General features: G+C 38.9%; 1 protein-coding gene across 10 annotated transcripts in view; it reads left to right on the top strand.

The window, feature by feature from the left end:
- TCAF1 (TRPM8 channel associated factor 1) overlaps positions 1 to 24,827 on the top strand; it is a 49,710-nt gene that overhangs the window by 9,122 nt on the left and 15,761 nt on the right. For 3 of the 10 annotated variants that reach the window (XM_063642317.1, XM_055284353.2, XM_063642318.1), the window contains exons 2-3: positions 11,459 to 11,634; positions 16,944 to 17,577. In XM_063642317.1, coding sequence (XP_063498387.1) covers positions 16,958 to 17,577 — 620 coding nt within the window. In that variant the 5' untranslated portion in view covers positions 11,459 to 11,634; positions 16,944 to 16,957. Of the gene's footprint in view, positions 1 to 8,171; positions 8,353 to 10,011; positions 10,821 to 11,458; positions 11,635 to 16,943; positions 17,578 to 24,827 lie in introns of those variants that run through there. The other 7 variants (XM_055284352.2, XM_055284361.2, XM_055284357.2 and 4 more) reach the window with 5 other exon arrangements.

Raw genomic sequence — 24,827 nt, 5'->3', positions numbered from 1 at the left:
TATTTAATAAAATGTTTGAAATGCACTAAAAATCACATATATTCTGTTGTTGGTAGGTGTATATATACCATATGTGTCAACAGGGTCAAATTTGTTAATTATATTATTCAAATCATGTATATCCTTACCGATTTTTTATGCACTTGTTTTATCAGATAACTGAGAAAGATGTACTTAAGTTTTCAACTATGCTTGTGGACTTGTCTATTACTTCTTTTATTATTGTCAACTTTGCTTTATACATTTTGAAGTTATTAAGGATACAACTTTAAAATTTTTGTATTGCTGTACTGAATTGATCCTTTTATCATTATGAAATGTGTTTTATATCTATAGTAACACTTGTTGACAGTAATGTTTACTTTGCCTATTGTACATACAGCCATATTAGCTTTCTTTTGGTTAATGTTTGTATGGTATACCTTTTTCCATCCTTTTACTTTCAATATTTCTCTTCTAAATGAACTCTTTTTCTAATTGGATTTGTAATCCATTTCTATTTAGTATAATTATTTACATAGTTGGTATCTTAGTCGTTTTGGGCTGCTATGACAGAAATATGATAGACTGATAGTTAAACAACAAACATTTAAAGGTAAACCAGCAGATTTAATGTCTGGTGAGGGCTGGCCTCCTAGCTTATAGACAGCTACCTTTCTCACTGTATTTTCACATGGCCAGGAGAGGGAGCTCTAGTCTCTTTCTCTTCTTAAAAAGATACTAATCCCATTATGAGTGTTTCACACTCACGACATCTACATCTAATTACCTCCCAAAGGCTCACTTCCTAATACCATTCCATTGGGGGTTAGAATTTCAACATACAAATTTTGGAGGGACACAAACATGCAATCTATAAAAATTGGGTTTAAGTAAGGTTGCAGTGAGCCGAGGTTGCAGTGAGCCGAGGTTGCAATGAGCCGAGATCACACCACTACACTCTAGCCTGGCAACAGAGTGACACTCCGTCTCAAAAAAAAAAAAAAAAAAAAAAAATGGGTTTAAGTCTGCCAATTTGCACAGTTTTCTCTTTGTTCCATCTCTTCTTTGTTATTTTCTCTTTTCTTGATTTCTTTTTAATTCAACACTTTGTATTATTTTCTTCTATATTTTGAATTATAAATTTTTTATTATTTTAATGCTTACTTTAGATATTACAGTTTACCTTATTGATTTATTATGACCTTCCTTAAATTATTACTTCTGTGTATTCTCAATGCAAAATTTTAAAAGTTTATCTCTATCTTGCAGCTGTACTATTGTCTTATTTTTATATGCTTCTGTATTCCATAAGGTATTATATTTGTTTATTTAAACAGTCAATATTTGTTTATATTTGCCTATGTATTTACTCTTTGCAGTGTTCTCTATTAATTCCTAGAGCACTGTGCTTCTATGAGAAATAATTGTCCTTAATCATGAAAAATTAGTTTTAGTTGTTATATTCTGCTGGGAACACATTCTTTCAGCTTTAGTATGTCTAAAATTATCTTTACATTGCCTTTATTTTTTAGGAATATTTTTCTTATGTATAGAATTTTAGGTTGGCAGATTTTTCTTTTTCTTCTTTTAGGAATTCTGTTGTGTTCTCATTTTCATCATTCCTTTGAAAAATTAGCTGCATTTTTTGTTCATTTAAATGAGAAGTATCCTTTATCTCTGGCTGCTTTTCAGATTTTCTCTATGAATTTGGTTTTCAGCAGTTTGAATGTGATGTGTCTGAATGTAGTTTTCTTTCTGTTTATTCTGCTTGGGGAACGTAAAGTTTCTTCAGCTTGTGGTTTGATGTTTTTTAAATCATTAATTAATAATATTTTGCTTGTTTTATTATCTCTTTCCTTTCCATCTGGGACTCTGATTACTCATATGTCACAACTTTTCACCCTGTCTGGTAATCCTGTTACACTCTTTCTGTATCTTTTGATCTCTTTGTGTATCATGTTTTCTTTCCTTTTATGTTATGTATGGATACTTTCTACTTACCTTTGCTATACTTCAGGAATTCTCTGGTCTTTTGTATCTAATATGCTATTAAAGCAATCTATTAAGTACCAATTTGAATTATTGTTTTTCTTTTTTAATTTTCCATTATACTTTTTTATGAGTTTTATTTCTATGCTGAAATTCACAGCCTTGTTTCTATATAATTTCTTAGCATATTAATCACAGTTGTTTTAAGTTCCCTGTCTAAGAACTCAAGTATCTGAACCACTTGTGCCTGTATCTTATTTTCTGTTATTTCTCTTGAGTTATTGGCAATTTATTCTGTTTTTTAACCTCTTTCTTAATTTTTGATTGAATGCAGAATATTGTGGATAAAAAAATATAAAGGTTTTGGTTGATGTTATTTTCTTTCAAGAGGATTTTTTGGGGAAGTGAGCAGGTAAAGTACCAGCAGATTACTTTGATGCTATCAAAGATTAGTTTTAGGCTTTGTTAGGACTAGCCCATTTAAGGTTTGATCTTTCTCCAAGAACATAGTCCTTAAACCATAAGATATGCTTCTTCTTCATACGTCAGGGATTTTCTTATGTGTCAACTGAAATCATGGAGTGTTTATAAGAATGTTTCTTTTTATTGGGGCATAAACTCCATTGCTTTTCTCAGAACAGTATAACCACTGAAATGACTGCTCAACTGTTTAGCCTTTTGGCCACTATTTCCTACAAGTTGCCTTGAGATCTCTCCTATTGCATGCATATCTTAGGAATCAGCCAGTGACATTAGGGGAATTCATATATAAAATTTTGGATTAACTTGTCTGGTTTCTTCATGTCTGAAACTTTGTCCTTTGAGCTCCACCTGGTTTGATAGTCTTGAACCAGTTAAGAGTGACACTCGCTATTCAGCCTCAGTAACCCTGCACTGTAAAATGGAAAATGCCCCAAAGTAAAAAGCCATGGCGAATGTACAACTCATGTCCTGTGTTTTCTGTTCATCAAGGATTATAGTCCTCTTGTCCTGTTTATGTTGTTTACTTTTCCGAGTCTTCAGTTGTTTCCTATATTTTGTTGAGCTTTCATTCTTGTTTCCAATGGGACGATTGTTCCAAAGATACAACGGAATTTCAAGAAGTTTGTGGGAAAAAAATGGAATTAAAAAATTAAAAAAAATAAATGTTGCCTCAACATAAGCCCTTTGAAGTTCAAAACACTTTTGTAAGCAGTGATAACAGCAATTTAGTCCATCATTAAGAAACTGAAGGTCCTGGGAATTTAGCCATGTAGATACAGTATTTTTACATTATTAACCAAAGAAAAATGGGTGCCCTTCTCCTAGCACTTTGGGAGGCCCAGGCAGGTGGATCACAAGGTCAGGAAATCAAGACCATCCTGGCTAACATGGTGAAACCCCATCTCTACTAAAAATACAAAAAAAAAAAAAAAAAAAATTAGCCGGGCGTGGTGGCAGGTGCCTGTAGTCCCAGCTACTCGGGAAGCTGAGGCAGGAGAATGGCGTGAACCTGGGAGGCGAAGCTTGCAGTGAGCCGAGATCCAGCCACTGCACTCCAGCCTGGGCAGCAGAGCGAGACTCCGTCTCAAAAAAAAAAAGAAAAATGAGTGCCCTTCACAGATTTTTTAAGATTGGGAAACAAAAAGAAGTCAGAAGGAGCCAAATCAGGACTCTAAGGTGGATGCCTAATGATTCCCCATTGAAACTCTTTCAAAATTGCCCTTAGTTGATGAGAGGAATGGGCAAAGTCATTGCCATTATGGAGGAGGACTGTCTGGTGAAGCTTTCCTGGGTGTTTTCCTGCTAAAGCTATGGCTGACTTTCTCAGAGCACTACAGTAATAAGCAGATGTTATCATTCTTTGGTCTTCCAGAAAGTCAACAAGCAAAACACCTTGAGCATCTCAAAAAACTGTCGCCACGGCCTTTGCTTTTGACTGGTCTGCTTTTGCTTTGACTGGACCACTTCTACCTCTTGGTAGCCATTGCTTTGATTCTGCTTTGTCTGCAGGATCATACTGGTAAAGCCATGTTACCTCTGCTGTTACAGTTCTTTGAGGATATCCTTCAGAGTTCTTTGAGGATATGCTTCAGAATCTTGATCTTACTTGTTTAAAATCTCCATTGAAAGTTCTTCTCTTCTCTGCAGCTGATCTTGATGCATCCCATCAAGTGGAGAGTTTGCTCAACTTTGATTTTTCAGTAAGAATTGTGTAAGCTGAACCAATTGAGATGTCTTTGGTGTCTTCTTCTCTTTAATTCACTACAGATATTTAGATGAGTATTTCTTTTTATCATTTTAGGATTTGTTAGACTCCCTGGATCTGAGGATTGGTGTCTTTCAAGATCTCTGGAAAATTCAATCATTTCTTTCAATAATAACTCTCCCACAATCTTTCTATTATATCTATTTGAACCTCAGATCAGATATGTCTTAGGTCTTCTCACCAGATGCTGTGTATCATCTATCCTTTTTCACATTTTACATCATTTTTTCGACTTTAGACTGAATTATGAATAATTTCCTCTACTCCAGATCCAGTTCAGTAATTCTTTCTTCAACTTTGTTTAATCTTCTATTTAGTCTCTTCAATAAATTTCTATTTTGAACTATTTTATTTCAATTATTTTTTAATTTCTAGTTTTATTTGATTCTTTTTATAAATACAATTATTTTCTGTTCAAGTTTCTAGTTTCTGTTTTATTTTTCAAATGTACAAAACATGGCTATTATATGTTCTGTGACTAGTAATTCTGATATCTGAATTTTGCCTGTTTCTGATTCTCTTGTTTGTAATGGCTGTCTTTCATTGTGCTTTATTTCCTGAGCGTTATGTGATTTTAAAAATTATTAATGTGAGCTTCTCCTTTCATGTGAATTTTTGTCCTAGAAATTATTTCTAGATACATTAAAGTTAAATTTCTCTAGAAAAGATATGCATGTGCATCTTCCAATTGAATACATTAGCAAATTGGGACCACCTCAAATTATTTGCTTAGGGTTTTTCAATCCACAGACGTAGCATGAATTAATATTACAAACCTATATGGAAAACTGGTTTGTGGTTATTTATTCTCATTGATCTTTTTCCCCTTCATCTTTCAGCAGGGTCAAGACAAGCAAATTGGATTGATTTCTTCTGTGATATGAATTTACTTCCTATTTACCTTTACCCTGTTGGAATACCCCTTTGGTGTGTGAGCTTTGTGCCAGGATGTCATTTTTAATTATATTCTTTATGTGAGCTTGGTCTTAATATCCTAGGCTGGAAATCCCATAGAGTCACTCCCCATACATTCTCCAGGGTTTTGTGGAAGCATTGTGGTGAGAACCAGCTTTCATGCTTGCTTCCTTTAATGTTTCCTGCTTTTAGTTCATTTCTGGCTTTGCGTACTCTTTACTTTCTTATCATCTCATTAATGAATTTATAATATTTTGTGTATATATGTTGTTTGCATCAGTAGTATGTTTTGGGACATTTATCTACATTTCTAGAACTAAAACATTATTTTTAACACCTTATTAAAGTTAGATATTTGCATGTGTGGTTATATATCAGTATATCATAAATGTACAGCTTGATACATTTTTACAAACTGAACATGACCTTGGGCCAGCACCTAAATTGATTAAGAGAACATTGCCAGTAACCCAGAAGTCTCCTTTGTGTTCCTCTCTAGTCACTACCTGGCCCAAGAGTAAATATTATTCTGAGTCTTAATATCAAATATTAGTTTCACCTGTTTTTATATTTATGTAAATATAACAATATAGTGTATATTCTCTTGTTTCTGGCTTAGTTCACTACAGTATGTTGGTGAGATTCAGCTATATTGTGAAAAATGCAAATCATTCATTCTCATTGCTGTACCATATTTCATTGTGAATATGCCACAATTTATTTAAACATTCTACTGTTGATGGTACCCAGCTGATAGAGAGCAGGGTGGATTAGAGCTGAGAAAGCAGGGAGGGTAGGATTTGAGTAGTTTCCAGTTTTAGACTATATTGGATGGTGACGCCTTGAGGATTCCAGTACGTGTCCTTCAGTGAAAATGTGTATATTGGGTAAACACCTAAAGGTGGTATTACTGAATAGTCTTATTTTGCGTTGCAAAATGATACTTGTAACATTTTCAAAATACAAAGTGTCTAAAGAAAAAAATTACTGCTCAACCCTCCCCCACTTCCTGAAGTAGCCAAATTTGTCCTTATGTTTTCTGTGTTTAAACATAAACACGCAATTATAGATTTTTTTCCCTGCAAAAAGTAGAATCACACTTTTATTGCTGAAAATATACCTTAAGACAATTTCTCAAGGTATGAATTGAGCTCATTTTAAAGAATTGCATACTATTTTTGATACGGATTTTTAATTGTTCATTTATTCACATGTTTCAGAATATTTACCAAACTTAGTATCTCAAAAGTTATTTGAATTCTTTCAGGATTTCATGGCAGTCTTCGTTACTCAGAGCTACTCCAGGCAGAACATTAGAAAGGAAAACAAACTCAAGGGGAAGTAGAAATAAGAAAGGATCCAGGATTTAAAATTGAGCTTGTAATGTAGTGTCTGAGACTGAGAAAGAGGAGATAGAACCAGCTCAAAATTTGAGGAAGCAGCCAGACAGGGTGTCTTATGCCTGTAATCCCAGTACTTTGGGAGCGGAAGCAGGAGGATCACTTGAGCCCAGGACTTCAAGACCAGTCTAGGCAACAAAGTGAGACCCCATCTCTACAAAAAAAAAAAAATACAAAAACTCCCTGGGCATGATGGCGCGCATATCTATAGTCCCAACTACTGGGGAGGCTGAGGTGGGCGGATCGATTGAGCCCGGGAGGTCGAGGTTGCGTGAGCCTGGCTCCACTGCACTCCAGCGTAAGACCCTGTCTCAAAAAAAAAGTAAAATTTGAGGAAGCATTAAAAGAGCATGAAGGAAGGAGAAAACTTACTTACAGCGCAGGAAGTTTGTAATTTGATCCATTTTCTGCGTTAGGCCGCTGTTTGTTTTGTTGAGGAATGACCCTAAGGATTTTCTTTCTTACCCCATTTCATCCATCCATCCAGTGGACATTACAGAGCACCTGTTTGTGACCTAGGTGAAGTGGGGAGTAGAAAGAATAAAATACAGTTCTTAACCTATGCTTCCTGTAGTTGGGGCAGTTGAAATGAAACCCTTAATTTATATGGGATGTCGTACCCTGTCCCTTTCACCACTGAAGCCACCTTGCCCTGGAAGTTCCACTCTGGACACTATACTTTTGTAGTAGGGGAGAAAGCTTTGTGATGGTCTCTTCCTGAGAACAGTTTGGTCCCAAGACAACCCTTCCTTCGGTACTCAGCAAACAGGGGCCAGGGCTGTGAGGGGTGAGGAATCTGGAGACAGGACAGGGGCATGTAAATCTCCCTGGGGCCCTGGGGACCAGCCATAAAAAGAGATGAGTGGTTCCTCCAGGTTTTACAGTTGAGTTCTCCAGGTTAGATGAGTAGATGTGAGTGCAGGACCTGGTCAGGCATAAAGCCAGTTCCTGGCTCCATGGTCAAGTCTCCTGTTCCACTCAAATGACATGGATCAGAACTAGGAATAAAGTTCAAGAAACCTTTCCACAGGGAGAAATCATATTTGTAGAGAAGCCGCTGCCAGCTGCTTGGGTGAGGATATTTTATGTAGTTTTTTAGTTGATTAAATTTATTTTTATTACAAAATAATACGTGTGACTATTGAAACGCTAATAAGGTGTATCAAGAAAAAACAAGTAATCCACTTTCCTGTCTGAAGTAACTGGTTCTAATAGTTTATCTTCCATACAATTTCTGTGTTTATACAAGTACATATGAACAGTTTTGAAGGTTTTTCTTAACAAAATGGAAGGTTTTTTACTATGTTAAATGTTTATTTTAAAAATAATATATAAATATATAGATAGAGGCAATATATAAGTAGATTTATATAAGTAGATTTAACTCATCCCTGGAAATAGTTTTATATTATTTTACACTGAGATCATCATTATTTATCCATCGCTCCCTTGTTAATAAATAGTCTCAACAATTTACTTTGAAACAAATCGTCCTGCTGCACTCTGAGGGCGGGCGCCTGGGTCTCCATCCCGGATCTGGGGCGGCATCTTGGGGTAGAAACTGACACAAAGCCGGGCCTCTGCGGTCCGGGGGCGGTGGCCAAGCTCCGCCTCCACCCGCGGCAGCCAATCAGCTCCCGGGGACGCCCCCACCCCCAACCGTCTGCACTGCAGCCCGCCTCCCCCCACACGCCTCCTCCCAGCCACTTCACTACCAATTTGCAAATCCCCAAGGCGTCTGCCCCAGCGCCTTCCCACATCTCTGTGGAAGACTCCCCACTCCGAAGTAGCCTGGTGTAGAAATTGCTGGACGAAAGGGTGAGTCTCGTCCAAAGCTGGTTTCGGGGACCAGAGCAGGCCCGGGCACACGGACCAATTCAGGGGCGGCTCCCGATGCAGTACGCTGAGGTGCGGGTGGGAGAAGGAGGCACTGGGTCGTGGTCCCTGGGGAGCGTGGCCGAGGGGGCGCACGCGGGGCTGCCAAAGTGGTCGCGTTTTTGGCCTGGGACCCCCCTGGGTTTTGGGTCCAGGGAGGTAGATGTCTTTCAAAGAGGGTTGCCTGCGCCTTCTCCATTGCTGCTTCTGTTTCAGCTTCTTTCTACCAGTCTCTTCTTTCTTTCATACTGCATTTCTTCTCCAGGAACCTAACCAGCAACATATTTTATTATGAAATATATTTCAAAGCTACGCGCAGAAGATAATATGACAGATTTATTATATGCTGACATTTTATCACCTTTGCTTCAGTGCTCCCTCTCTTCCTCCACCCCCCTTTCTAAGAAATAAAACAGTTAAAACCCCTTCCCCCCACCACATCTCACGCCCCCATCCTCAGAGGTAAGTTGGTTTGCATCCCTTACCTTGTATATTTTGTCCTTTATTATTAATGTCTATTTTTAGGTAACCAATATATGCGTTTTTGTTCTGAATTTAAAATTTTTGCACGAGATTCGGTATTACAGGGTTTTAACTTGCGGTGCTGTTAGTTCTGACATTGCAGACCCGGAAGGGACTTAGTGCCAGTCACTAGCCCGCCTCATTTAGCTGAAAAATCTGAACACTGGAGAAGATAAAAGATGTGCTCACTGTCTCTCAGGTGGGCCTTGACTTGGCAAGATCCTGAATTCAGGTTCTCTTGATTTTCTCTCCCTGCCATTTCCTTTACATAAAACCTGCCGCGGAGCTCACCAATCTACATGGCCTTATGACTTGCTCCTAATGATCCAATTTGGAGAAAGGGAGTTGAAGGGATATGTGGAAAGGGAGTATGGCTTGGGTTAGGACTCAAACCCTAGTCAGGATTAAAAGGTATGCATTTTACTGAAATATGGAATATTGAATCTTAGGATGATTTGAATATTTATTTATCAGGCACTCATCCAGTCTTACCGTATACCAGACATTGATTCAAGAACTTTACAAGCATAAACTCACCTAAGTTAAGCCTTATAATAAGGCTTAGTATAGGTATTACTTTTCTCATCCCCGTTGTATAGGTAATAACACTGAGGCACAGAGGAATTAGGTAACTTCCCCAAAGTCACACCGTTGGTAAAGTGTAGCTCTGGGATTTGAATCCAGTCCACCTAGTCTGGGTCCGTGTCACCACCCTGCATTTCCCATGCTGGAGCCAGCACCTGTGGGAAAGGCGAAGTGGACACATATACGAGAGAGAGGAGCAGCTCTCAGCTGATAGCAGAAAGGAAAGGAATGGGGAGCGGGCACGGTGGTGGCTCACGCCTATAATCCCAACACTTTAGGAGGCCGAGGCGGGCGGATCACTTGAGGTCAGTAATTTGAGACCAGCATGGCCAACATGGTGAAATCCCGTCTCTACAGAAATAAAAAAATTAGCCAGGCGTGATGGCGGGCGCCTGTAATACCAGCTATTTGGGAGGCTGAGGCAGGAGAATCTCTTGAAGTCGGGAGGCGGAGGTTGCAGTGAGCCGAGATCGCGCCATTGCACTGCAGCCTGGGTGACAGAGTGAGACTCCGTCTCAAAAAAAAAAAAAAAAAAGGAAAAGAAAAAGGAAAGAAATGCGATTTGAACTGTACGCCGAAGAATACATTTTAGTTAACTATTGTTTGAACTCTATATTATTTTTAAGTTACAAAAGTAACACACGTAACTGCAAACAGTGCAGAGTTGTATAAAAAGTTGCACCTCTCCTATTTCTCAAGCTAAACAATATTAATGGGTAGAAATGTAGCCTTCCCTTCTCCCCACCATAATACAAATATATACGGGGTTTGTTTTTCCTATAAAAACAAAAGCGTATTCAACAATTTCTACAATTTGTATTTTCCCCTTGGCAATATATCACGGTATGTTCACCGACTAAACGGAGATTCAAGCTCTTCCTAAGAACTGAATAATACTAAGCAGAATGTTTGTCCCACAATTTGCTCAGCCTTTCTCCTACTAATGCAGAGTCAGAGAAGTTTATATCTTTAATGAAACGGCCGTCCACACTGCCAGGATGGGGTCGCCAGGCGTCCCTAAGCCACAGCAATGCCAAGCCACCAAGGCCGGCGACACAAAGAAGCGCTGTCCCCTGCCAAGCGCCGCCCCCTGGAGCTCCCACTCCAGCCTGGGAGGAAGTGGGGAGGAGGGGACTCCCGTGGAAACCCCTCCTCTCCTCCTGCTCCAGCCTCCTCCCCGCTCCCAAATCCCGGCTCGGTCGCCCAGTCACTGTGTTACAGGGAAACCTCTTCCCTGTGCGTTCCTCTCTGCGCCAGGCTCTGCCTGCTCCCACCTGCCCCCGTGGAAATCGCAGGGTGACCTGGTGAGTGGCCCTCTCCAAAAGCCTGGCAGGCTGGAGAAGGGGCCAGCGACGGTGACTCGGCCTGGGTGCTGGGGGGGGAGGGCGGGACTGGAGGCCGGGGCGGGGATGCGGGGCGCGATGTGCGCGCACGGGTCTGGGTGTGCCGAAATCATTGGGGACAGAGAATTCCCTTTGTATCCGTGTTTCTGCTGGTGATTTTCCTCTGCGTTCGGGCCCTGCATCCCCCTGCCGCATTGCTCCTCCTCTCCAGGTTCTGACATCTGATGTTTGTGTGTGCTTGCTTTGTGTTGTTGAGTTACCTGAGGGCCTAACCTAGAGAACCGCGTCTAATCCGCTGCTTTGTTGGATGAGAAGGCCCGGGGCTTGAGCAGGGTCGTGGGTAGCTGGTGACAGAGCATCACTTGTGGCCTACTGTCCTACTGCCCTTTGATCTTTGTGAACACTGTCTTTGGGACTGAGATCTATCTCCCACTGGCACTGGCCCCTGGAGACTTGAGTTAGCGTTCGTGTGTGTGTGTGTGTGTGTGTGTGTGTGTGTGTGTGTTTACGCGCACGGAGGAGCTCCCCTCCTCCCTGCCGGCTGCCCCCCACTCCCCAGCCCCCTCCCTCCTCAGACGTCACCGTTGTGCTCTTTGCAGACTGGCTTTGGGCCTGGGAGGAAAGGAGAGAGTGGAGCCCCGTCAGACTCCAAGCTGAGTGCTGACAGCCTCTAGGAGTTTAGAACATCCCTTCTCACACACTGTGCATTTGACAGAACACTCCCTGAGGCACGCAGATCAACAGCTGGGGGGAGGCAGCACCCACATTTAAAAAGGTAATAATACCCAGGTCTTCTGACTCCTGGGCTTGTGCTCCTCAATTATGTCATCCTATTGAGTGACCTAGGAGAGAAGTGAGAGAATAGGAGTAAGAGAAAGACAGAGCCTCCGGGGAACTTGAGAATTAAGAAGGCAGTTCGGTAAGGTAGAAATAGAGGACTGGAAGAAGCAAAGACTCCAACCCTGCTTACTCCTGTGGGGATGGTGGAGGGGCTGAATGGGGAGGATAGCAGGAGGGGCTTCAAAAATGGTGATAAAGGTCTATTTTTTTAAGCTGAATGGTAGGTGTATGGGAGTTTGTTTAATTTTTCAGATTGTTTTATTATTACCATCTATATCCCTCCACGTGTATTACATATTCTTATTACATATTCTTACAGATATATGAATTAAACAATCTTAGGTGAAAAATAAATAAGACTGAGCTGGGAATGTCTAGGACAGAATTCAAAAAAGGGGTTGAACTAGCCTGATGTCTGGGAAAAGATACCGGATATAGAAAGAAAAAGAAACAGAAGGTTCACGAGAAAAAAAAAAAACAGCATGAAGGAGAGAAGACCTATAGAATTGAATGTGTGTAACATAAACCAGTTTTCGAGGTCAGGCTAGCTAGTTGCTGAGAAAATGATCTTGGGTTTTCCCTTATACCCTCATCTGTCATTTAATCATCCAGACATGGAATATCTATTCATCCAAAGAATAAAATGTATACTCTGGCCTCAGACACTTACTCTAGTTTCGGGATTTGAAAGCACACTAACATACGGGATATGGGTGGTGCAGCATCCAGCATGGCCCTCCATCCACCTGCCCTTCCACGCATCTCTCAAATGGAAAACCAGGTTTACGAGCCATGGTGCTGCTCTGTGTTAGGAGTGGAAGCTCTGCTCTCTCCCTGAGTTACAGGTTGTGCCTTCAATACTTCCTGCTTTGGAGGTGGCTTTGGTTCCAGCAAGCTAAAAGTGGCCAGAGGTGGGCCCAGGAGAAAGAAAGCAGGAAGCATGGGAGGGGTTAGGGAGAGAAATGAAAGGACATCTCCCCCAGGTTTTAATCATTTGAGCTCACCAAGCTTGGAGGACAAACATGGATTCGGGCATAAAGAGGGGGCATTTGGTTCAAAAGTCAAGTGATGGAGTCACTAATAGCTGGTGAAAGTGGGGACACAACCAGCTGCAGAGTTCAAGGAACACCCATAGAGGAGGAAATCAAATTTGTAGATGGGCAGATGAACAACCTGATCAGAGATGGAGGAAGACCTTTTAGGTCCAGTGAGCCAGGATCAGTTGATCAGTCTACCTCATCATGCAAAAAACTGTACCGCATCTTTTAATGTGTGTTTATATGCTTAACTGAATTTGTATTAACTCGGTGTTGTTTCTCATTGTAGTAGCAATACGTACAACAATTCAAAGGATGCAGATTTGTATAAAGACAGAGAAACGGTTCACCTCTTTCCTTCCTAACGTAATCAATGTGATTATGTTGAAATATGGCCTCCATAGATTTTCAATGCATATAAAAGCCTGGTATATAACAGGTACTTATGTATTCCTGGTGCTTAAGAGTGTGGACTCCAGCACTGGGTTTCCTGGATTTGAATCCTAGATCCACCACCACTTACCACCTGTGTGATTTTGAGCAAATAACTAATTCTCTGGGCATTATGATTTTGGAGTTTTTGTTTTGCCCATCCATAAAATGGGGATAGTGAGAGTAAATACCTCATAGGTTTATTGTCAGCATTAAATAAGTTACAGAAATCACGTGTAATCATGCCAGGAACCCAGTAAGCATTGTGCTGTTACTACTACTAATAATAATTACTACTACTACTAATTATTACTACTATTATTATCTTTGCCCATACAAAAATGACTTCATGTTCTGCATATCATAGTGACTTGAAATTTTCACTTAAAATGTATCTAGGACATTATTCTAGGTGGATGTAAAATATATTCAACTCATCTTTGAACTAGCTCAGAAAAAAACTAGTGAGACAGGTATGTGAGGTCCCTGTTCCGGTTGTACTTGTGCCAGCACTAGAGGCAGCAGACGCTGAGGGAGAAGAGTTCTAATGGGCAACTCCTTAGGGGGTGTGTATGGGTAGATGGCTGGGGGCAGTGCTACAAGGTCTTATGCTGGGTACAATGGGGTGTCTGGGAGCCCATGTGGAAGTTGGATAGGTGTGGGTTTGGGTTTGAGATCCTGCACCCACAAGAATCAAAAATGGTTCTAGGAAACATTCTTTGTCATTAATCTATCTATCTGTACTTCTAGGTTTTCATTTATCTCCATTTGTAATTTTGTATGACAGTAAGCATCCTTGTACATATATCTTTGATACTGCCCTTCTTATTTCTGTAAGAAGGGTTATTAGAAGAAGGGTTGTTGGGTCTAAAGATAGGCACACCTTTGAAGCCAAGTAGGCACCATAAAGTTGTTTTTGAAAAAGAGTGCAGACATTCTCCATCATTCCTGCAGATTGTGATGGTGTTCCCGTAGCCTTTCAAATATTAAACATTATTAGCCACCTTTGTCTTCTTCATCTTCATCTTCTTCCCCTTCTCCTCCTCCACTTTCTTCTAGAAAGGAGTATCATCTTTTTTGACAATATTATGAGCAACACAGGATATATTTTCCATTACTTGACTACTAGTGAGATTGAGCATTTTTTCACAGAAGTGGCCATTTATATTTTCTTTTCTGTGTCATATATTCTCTTAGAAGGATAGGATTTCCATAGATAGAAAGATTTGGGAGTGGGAATGGAATGGAAAGAGAGTGGGAAGATAATCTAAAATGAAAAAGCATGTCCAAGGGCACCTGGCAGACTGGCTGCTGCAGGGAGAGAGGCAGCAGGAGAAAAGGCAGGAAAAGCCAGGGAGCAGCCAGCTCTGCAGGCAATCCACACTGGGAGGCAGTAGATGGTCCCCAGAGACCAAGATGGAGCTTTGAGAGTAAATAACATGGTTAGAGTGGTTTTAGAAAAGTGAAGGTGGGAACAGGTCCTGGTAACTTAGAAATTGGGTCGGTTGAGTCCAGGCATGAATTACTAAGGACCTAAACTAAGTTAATGGCAGTGTGATTGGAAACTATGAACAAGGACATTAATAGGACTTGCGACCAGCTGGATATGGGAGCAGCAGGGAGAAGAGACATACTGTGACACTGTGCACTTTGCTATCCTGATTATTTGTGGGCATCAGGAGGAGCAGGGAAAAGACAAGCTTCTTACTTACCAAATGTTCATATCAGTATCTTCCCAACAGTCCCCTGAGGTGGGTAGGCCATTAATGCTTCTGTTTAACTACTAGAAACATCGAGCTTATGTAATTTGCCTTAAAAGAGCTCACTTAGAGGGAAATTAATAAATTTAAGACTTTTTTAGTTTAGAGACTGGCTATAAATGTCCAGTATGGTCTTGAACTTGTTACCTCAAGACTGGGGCTATTTTATCCTGGCTTGTGGAAGGCGCACAGCCTGTGTGAAGGACTTTCTCAAGGGTATGCAGAGATATATGAGAAACGAATGTAATAGTAATTAGCATTAGTGGTAGTGTTAGTATTAGTATGGTACCAAAATATGAAAACTATTAAATCAGAATCAATACATGCTCAATTCAGTGCTTGTAAAATCTATGTTAGGTTAAATTGTTTTTCCACTGCAAGAATTCTCTATTATTCACATGCTTAAATTAAATGGTTTATTCTTAACCAAATAATTATAAGCATATATGTGTATGCGTATAAATAATTGAATACTTAAGAAAAGGCATTTAACCTATGTTATTTCCTTTAATCCTCAGGACAAGCTTATATAGCAGATATTATTATTCCTATTTAATTAATAAGGAAATTAAATCTGAGACGTATTGTCCAAGTCTCACAGTTGTTAAGCAGCAGAGCTGAAATTCAAACTCAGACTGCCGTAACTCCAGAACTCAAGTTTATAATCATGTTGCATGCTATGTTGAGAGTGAGCATATTTTCTGACAAGGGAAATAGACAAGTGGTAAGGGCCAAAGATTAAAATGTAAGGACTATCTGCATATTCCAAGAGGAGGTCAGAAAAGGACAGAAAGTAAGTGGCTCTAGAGGTTGGATATAAAGAGGTTACCTCAGGCCCACTGACAGAGGTGGTTCAGCCTCATGGACTGGAAGAGCAGTGATGTCCTGCGCTGCTGAGTGGTCACTGAGGATGAGACACCCTGCGTAACCTGACCATGAAAACACATCTGTCCTTGGAGGAGGTGTTTCAGTACAGTGCCCATAGCAGAGGTCAGACTATAGAGCGTCGTTAATGGGGATCTCATTGTGAAGAAGCAGAGGATATTTGTGAGTTCACCTCCACACTTTTGTCAGCTGCATCCCAGGTGCAATTAGGATTCTGCAATAATTTCATATCTTGTTACCTTCTGCTCCTGGTTATATGAGACTTGCATTTAAACCACAGAGGACCTCCACTTTCCTCTTACCTAGCCTGTGACTTTGACCAAAGAACCTTCTCTGAAAGCCCAGGCATTTCAGATGGAAGTTCTGAGTTCTCCAAGCTGGGATTAATCTGATTAGTGTGGGAGCCAAGAGGGATGGAATGGGTTGGGAGCACAACATGCTGCACCACTGTATGAATGCCCAGCAGCTGCTGTAGCAAATGACCACAAATGGGGTGGCTTAAAATAACAGGAAGACATCATCTCACAGTTCTGAAGGCTTAGAAGTTTGAAGTCCAGGTGTCAGCAGTGTGGAGATTCTGAGGCAGAATCTGTTCCATGCCTCTCTCTTAGCTCCTGGTGTTTGCCAGCAATTCTTGGTCTTCCTTGGCTTGTAGACTCATCAGTCCAATCTCTGCCCCCATTTTCTGACCGCATTCTCCCCTGTGTTTCCAAACATCCTCTTACAAGGACATCAGTCATTGGACTCTGACCCATTTGAATCACATATGACCTCATCTTAGCTTGATTACATCTGTGAAGACCTCTTTCCAAATAAGTCCTATGGGTTAGGACTTCAAAATATCTCTTTGGGGGACACAATTCCTTGCTCATTCTTTCCTTCTGTTTGTTTCCTTCTGTGATGGAAAAGTATCAAGCTCTCTAAGTTTGACCACAGAGTTTAAGAGGAGAGGGCCCAGTGGGGTCTCCTGGACTTTAGACACTAACACCGAGTGCTTGAATCATTTCCCAGTGTCAGCCTCATCTGCATAGTGGGAAGAATAGCCCAGCTACTGGAAGAGTGAACTGTTCTATTTATTTCTTTGTTTATCCATTCTTCGCTAAGCTGAGCCTTTGCTTTCTTCTCTGCAGAAACCAACAGAGCCATGGCAACTCCCTCTGCTGCCTTCGAGGCCCTTATGAATGGCGTGACAAGCTGGGATGTACCCGAAGATGCCGTTCCATGTGAACTGCTTCTTATTGGAGAGGCTTCATTTCCTGTGATGGTGAATGACATGGGCCAGGTCCTCATTGCTGCCTCCACCTATGGCCGTGGCCGCCTGGTGGTCGTGTCCCATGAGGACTACTTGGTGGAAGCCCAGCTCACGCCCTTTCTCCTGAATGCAGTGGGGTGGCTTTGCTCTTCTCCTGGGGCTCCCATTGGTGTACACCCATCCCTGGCACCTTTGGCTAAAATCCTCGAGGGCTCTGGAGTGGATGCAAAGGTTGAGCCAGAAGTGAAAGACTCCCTGGGGGTTTACTGTATTGACGCCTACAATGAAACCATGACAGAAAAGCTGGTCAAGTTCATGAAACGTGGTGGCGGCTTGCTCATAGGAGGACAAGCCTGGGATTGGGCCAACCAGGGTGAGGATGAAAGGGTTCTGTTCACGTTCCCTGGGAACCTCGTGACCAGTGTGGCTGGAATTTACTTTACCGACAACAAAGGGGACACGAGTTTCTTTAAAGTCTCCAAGAAGATGCCCAAGATCCCAGTGTTGGTTAGGTGAGTACCTTACCCCACTGGGGAGTTGGCTCCAGGATTAAAAAGCAAACCCGGTTCTTATCTTCAGGTTGCTCCAAGGCTAACAGAAGAGTGCTCCCAGGCACTCAGATATGGAATCACTGCAGATCAACTAGATTTTTTAAATGTGCTGAAGCATAGGAGAGGCAAGGTCCTCACTGCCCCTGTCTTCCCAGACCAGACCACTTAGCTCTTTGATAATTGGAACTTAATGATGGCTATGGTCCCAGTGTCTTGCTTAATCAAAACTGTGCTGTTGGCCCCAACATAGTTGGGGCATAGTTGGCATAGTTAATCCAGATGGTTTATAGAAGAGGTTGCTTTCAACAGGAATGTGAAGAAAAGGAAACCAGGCATGAAGGACCCCATGAGCCAAAGCCTAGAGAGGTGTGAGAAAGGTTTTGAAATGTCCATCCAGATGAGGTTAGGATGCAATAGGAAGTAGAAGCCTTCAGACGTTAAGATATCAGAAAAGATGGTTCAAGTTGTATGTCCTAAATCTAGGATTTAGGAGGGGCAAAAGGTTGATGATCAGTAATGAAGGAGTCAGGTGATGGGTGCAGGACAGCCTGCACTGAAAGTTTTTGGAGTGTACTGCCCTGCCTGCTTTGCTCTCAACTGCACCCCGGCACCACATATAGTGCCTAACAGATAGCAGGTCAGTAGGTGCTCAGTAAACATCTCTTGCATGCATGACTGCATGAATGAATGAGAGGGATTAGAAGCTGGATTAGTTCCAGGAGCAGAAAAAGTACATTAGGCCACTCTCTATATTGTATATTAAAATTCTCAGCATCCTCAGAACAAACAACACTGATATTTCTGACTGATGGGAATGGAGCAAGGTAGGATTGGGTGAGGAAGACACACCAAGGGTACTACAAAGGTGTGGGAATGAGCTATGACTTCTCCTTGGCATGGCACTTTTAGGGAAGTTTTAGGAAGATCAACCAGAATAGTTAGTCTGCTCTGTTTTTGGACAAAAAGATGACTTGTATCATTTTAGCCCAAATATTGGGCTTCTGCAAAGGAGTTCAAACTCTGTGTTCCTTCATCCATTTATTTAGCCAGGGTTTATTAAATATATTATATATCTCAGGCATTATTTCTTATTTCAAGAACCTGATTTGCAAAGATCTGAGAATTAGGGGCACAGGAACATCTCCAATTACAAGACTTGGAAACAAAAGTTGAAAACCAAGTAACTGTTGTAGGAAGAGGGTTATGCTATCATTATTCATAAAACCTGAAAACCTGGGATCTACAACCAGTAATGGCACAGTGTGGCATTAGCATGTCCTTTCAATTCTCTTTTTCTCTCTAAAGGAAAGTGTTGGCATAGAAGCTCCTACTGTCCCTTGTAGCTGTTATTCCATTTTTCAGTCTACAGTGGTCTCTGTGTGTTCACAAAGTCATCAGAGATGCATAGAAAAGAACGCCGTGCAAATGGTCATACTCTAAATGCCCAAATGCTCCCATAAATTTGGTTTGAAAATACCCCCACGAAATCTGAATTGACCAACCTTATAAATTGATGCTATCCACGCCCCCTTCAGTTTGAAAAATGGTGAAGGGATATTAGACACAAAAGAGACTTGGTTGTAAGTTTATTTATAATAAGGATCTTGCACATCCTTGGAGGTCATTGCTGGTTATTGCTGGTTATATGTTAGGCATATATAGAATCCTAATTATAGGTTTTAGGTCAGAATCAATGCCCAGGCATGGCGGGGTGAATGTATTTACCTAACTCATGCTTTGTACTTCTTACTATATTCTTAGCCATATATACTAAAATTGTTTTAACTGATTTTCACAAAATAGAACTTTTTAGAGAGTGAGTACAAGTGGCAAAATATGCTATTTTATAAGAGAGATTGCCAAATCACAATTGCTTTCTTTTCCTTTTAATGAACATTTTTCCTTTTTAATTTTAAAATATGTGCTTGAGAAAAAAGTAAAATAATTCAAAAGCATACAAAGTAAAAAGTGAAAGATCTTTGTCCTCCACCTCATCCTCTGCCTCTCACTAATTCTTTTCTTCCCCCCTTCCGAAGAAATGATCACTGCTAATGGTTTGGATGGTATCTTTTCTGATGTTTTTCCTACATTTATGTATGGGGTTAGAGTTGGGAGAGCTGGACTGGTAGAAAGAGAGACAGAGAAAAAGAGAGAGATCTGCAACTTGCTCTTTCACTGACTATATCTTGAGCGTTTTTTTCATATCCCTGTAAAAAGATGGGCATCATCCTTTTGAAGAGCATCTTGCATTCAGTTGGATTGTCCCGAAATTCATTTAACCATTTGCCTATTAGCACATTAATGTTATTTCTATTTTTTTCTTATAAATAATACTACAATGACTATCTTTTCACTACCACCCCTAAGCTTGACATACACCTCTTCATTTTAAAGACTTGGTAATTTCCTTTTAGAAACATCTTATTTTGGAAATTTTCAAACACATAACAGAAATAGAAATAGAACAATGAGCACATGTACTCATCACCCAGGTAATGGTATCAAATCACACCCCACCCACTCCTTAACCTTTCCCATTTGTTTTGAAGCCAATCTCCAACAGTGTATCATTTCACCCATAAAACAGTATATCTCCAAAAGATAAAGACAAAATTTTAAATATAGTCACAATACTGTTATCCCATTTTTAAAATTATCACAATTTTTCTGTCCTAACAAAATAACCATATCATTTTTCAAGAAGATTGTGTCATCTGTTATGCACATATATCTGTACTTACCCTTTAGATCAACTGATTATATCATCAGTTATGTCATGGAAATATAAATAATATATTTATATTATATATTGATCTAAAGGATAAGTATAGAGATATGTATATCACAATTGTTTCATACTGTCAATGTGATTTTAGAATTGAATTTGGCTTTTGCTTTATATATTTCAAAGCTATATTTTAGGTTTATAAAAACTCATGACTTTTTTATGGCTCATACATTTTTGTCATCGAAAATATTATTTCTTGCATTTAGTATTTTTCACCTTAAACTCTATTTTGTCTAATATAATTATGACTCCTACTTTGTTTTATTTGTTGATCTTTTTATTCTTTCTTTTGTTTTTAAAGATACATCTCTTAGTACAAATCTGATTTTTTAACCCAATTAAGGGTGAAAAATTTATATAATTAAGGACATAGATGTTTTTATATAATTAAGGACATTGATGTTTTTCTTCTAGTTCCATCATCTTATTTGATGTTCTTTGTTAAACATTCTCGTTGCTTTTTAACTTTTCCTTTGCTGCCTTTAGCTTGATTGATGTGGTTTCTTTCCCCCTTCTCTCTGTTTAGAAATTATATACAATTTTTGTATCATTATTGTAGCTACCTTTAATTTTTCCCAGCTCTTTCTTTCAAATTTTTCACACTTAAGGAAAAGTTGTCAGAATAACATAATCATCACCGTACCCTTTACCTAGATTCACCAGTGATTATATTTTTTCACATACATATACTGCATAAGTACACATATGAAGAGATTATTTGGCCTAGCCATTTGAGAGTAACCTACAGATCTCAAGAATAAAGGAGGTAGGTGATAGGTATGACACTTCATACCTGAATACTTCAGCCTGTATCTCCTAACAAGGACATTCTCATATAATACAATACAGTTATCTCACTTAAAACATGTAACATTGATAGAATGCTGTTATCTAATGTCCATGTTCAAATGTCTCTAATTGTTCCAAAAATATCCCTTTTTTAGATTTTTAGAAATATAGGATCTAATCAAGTTTCTGTATCATGTTTCTTTAGTCTCCTTTAATCAAAATAGTTCCCTAGCTTTTTAAAAATCTTTCAGGACATTAGTATTTTTGAAGTATGCAGTCCAGTTGTTTTACGGAATGCCCTTCAGTTTGGCTTTGTCTAATTGTTTTTTTTTTTTTCATGATTACACTCGGCTCACACATTTTTGGCAAGAAAATAATTTATGTTGTTTTCATCACAGTGTCACAAATTAAAGGTGCATGAGGTCAGTTTATCCAATTATTGGTGATGTTAAAATTGGTCATTTAATTAAACTGGAGTTTGCCAGATTTTCCTATTTTACTGATTTTATTTATTATATTTTATTTCTACTTATTTTATTCCTTTCCCCCTTTTTTTAAACTAATTTAGTGTGTGACAATTTTAGATCTGTATGAATATCCTGTTTGCCAACAACCTTTCACCCAGTGGTTTTAGCTTTCATGGATGATCTGTGCCTGAGTAAATATTTATGAAAGTGGCTACTTCTACCACTTCAGCCACTTCTGAACCTTTCTTCAAAATTCATCTCATGTATCACATCTTCAGAAAGCTGTCCCTTACTCCTCTCCTCTAATTCTGATATAGATGAGTCTTTTGTGCTCCCATACTAACCTAACATCTTAGCACTTACCTCAGGCTAAGTGTTGGTTTACTTGTAGATTTCTACAAGAACTGATTGACATCCTTTGGTAAATAAGACCTTTGCTTCCGCACCTTCACACTTACTGTTAGGTTTGTTCTTCTTTTTAAATGTTTGTTTTAGTATCACTCTATACTCACGGATCCTTTTCTTTTAAGATCGAATACATTACAATCCATTTATAGTCAGTATTTTTCGAAGGTTTAAGTTGTCCCAAATTTGGCAAGTTAAAGCCTCGTTAAGCTGTCTCCTGAGCCCATCAGTTTTATTTTTTTAGTATTTACTTAATTTCTGACATAAAAAGATATTGCAAGTTTATCTTGTACTTTTCTAGTTCAAAAACTGGATTCAGCCATTTCCTCAAGGAATGCTAGTTCCTTTTAATGGTGAAGGGTATTTAGAAACCAAGATCTAAAGCATGCTCACTGCTATGGTGTCATCATTTCTGGGTTCCTCAGAAGAGAGAACCATGATATCTTTTAATCATACATTCATACTGATACCCCCAATTTTCATTCAAAATCACAGGATTCTTCTTCTCTTTCACTCATTCCATATTAGTATTTTTCTTCTGCCACAGTGAGAATCCTGGTTTCAACAGCTTCAACATTTACTTATTTGCTCAGTCCAGTAATACACACAAACGAGTTTCATGATTCCTATACCCATACTATTACCAATAACAAACTTGATGAGTTATTTTTGTCTTCCGAATATACCACACTGAGCATATAGAGTCCAGCAAGTACTATATTCAAAAGTATTCAAGTTGCTTTTTACATTTGGGCCTGTTTTTATTCCATGTGGGGTTTTCTCCATATTTGTTTATTTAATTTTATTTTATGAATGCTAACAGTTAGCATGGCTACAATAGCAGAATATGCATTCTTTTATGTGCACATGAAATATTCATGAAGATAGACCATTTGCTGTGCTATAAAATAAGCCTTAGCAAGAGTAAAAGAATTGAAATCATACCATATATGTCCTCATCACAGTGGAATTAAATTAGAATTCAATAACATAAAACATATCTGAAAAATTCCTAAATATTTGTAAATTTAAAAACATGTTTCTAAATACTCCTTAAGTCAAAGCAGAAATTACAAAGGAAATTAGAACATATTTAGAACTGAATAAAAATGAAAGCATAACATATCAAAAATTGTACAATTCTATTAAAACAGTGCTAAGAAAGATACGCCTTTAAATACTTTTATTGGGAAAGAAGAAAAGTTGAAACTCAATGAACTATGTTTCCATATTAAGAATCTAAAAAAGGAAATTGAATTAAACCCAAAATCTGTAGAAGAAATGAGGAAATAATAAAGAGAGCAGAAATCTGTGAAACAACTTTAAAAAAAAAGTAAATCAGTAAAACCTAAAGCTGATTAGTTGAAAAAAAAATCATTAAAAGTGATTAACCTCTAGATAGACTATGACAATAGGAGAGATAATACAAATTATAAATTTCAGGAATAGAAGAAGGAACATTAGTACAGATCCTACAGACATTAAAAGGATAATAAGGGAATATTACAACTTTATGCCAGTAAATTTGACAACTTAGATGAGATAGACAAATTTCCTGACAGACAAAAATTACCAAAATTGATACAAAAAGAAACATGAAATATATGCTAAATAAATTGAATTGTAATTTTAAACATTCCAACACTCAATGCAATGTGGTATCCTGGATTGGATCCTAAAAGGCATTGGTGTGAAGAGTGATGATATTTATATAAAATCTGGAGTTGAGTTAGTAGTATTTGATCACTGTTGACTTCTTAGTTTTGACAGATGTACAATTAATGTTTTACTATATTGCAAGTTTTCAATTTTCTTACATTTCAAAATAGAAATTGTATTTAAAATCAACAACACAAAGAAAATTCCAGGCCCAGACAGCTTCATTGTTGAATTTTATCAAACATTCAAGGAACAAATAATACAAATCCTACATAAACTCTTTTTCAAAATAGAAAAGGAAGATTTTCCAACTTGATTTATTAAAACAGCATTTCTCTAATACTGAAACCAGAAAAGGACATTGTAAGAAAACTACAAAACAATATCCTTCATGAATATAAATGAAAAATTCTTAATAAAATATTAATAGAATACAGAAATATATAAAAAGAATAATACATTATGACCAAGTAAGGCTATCCTAGGATGAATGACTGGTTTAAAATTCAGTAATCAGATTAACTCACCATATTAATAGAATGAATGAGAAAAACCATATAATTCAAAGCCGGGCGTGATGGCTCACGCCTGTGATCCCAGCATTTTGGGAGGCCAAGGTGAGTGGATCATTTGAGATCAGGAGTTTGGTTTGAGACCGGCCTGACCACCATGGTGAAATGCTATCTCTATTAAAATACAAAAGTTAGCTGGGCATGGTGGCGTGCGCCTGTAGTCTCAGCTACTGGGGAGGCTGAGGCATGAGAATCGTTTGAACCTGGGAGGTAGAGGTTGCAGTGAGCTGAGATCGTGCCTCTGTACTCAGCCTGGGCAACAGAGTGAGACTATCTCAAAAAAAAAAAAAAAAAGAAAAGAAAAACCATATAATTCAATAATACACATACAAAATATTGACTGAATTCAATACCAAATCATACCAAATTATGATAAAATTTCAGCAAATGAGAAATAAAAAGGAACTGCTTCAACCTGATAAAAATGTCTATGAAAAATATATAGTTAAAAATATTCTTAATGGTGAATACTGAACATTTCCCTCTAAGACTAAGAACAAGACAAGGAATAATACCTGCTCTCACCTCTTC

This window comes from Symphalangus syndactylus, chromosome 6 (genome assembly GCF_028878055.3).
Source record: "Symphalangus syndactylus isolate Jambi chromosome 6, NHGRI_mSymSyn1-v2.1_pri, whole genome shotgun sequence".
In the NCBI taxonomy this organism is placed as follows: Eukaryota; Metazoa; Chordata; class Mammalia; order Primates; family Hylobatidae; genus Symphalangus; species Symphalangus syndactylus.
The sequence above is the reverse complement of the archived record's forward strand: the minus strand, read 5'-3'. Positions and strand labels throughout refer to the sequence as shown.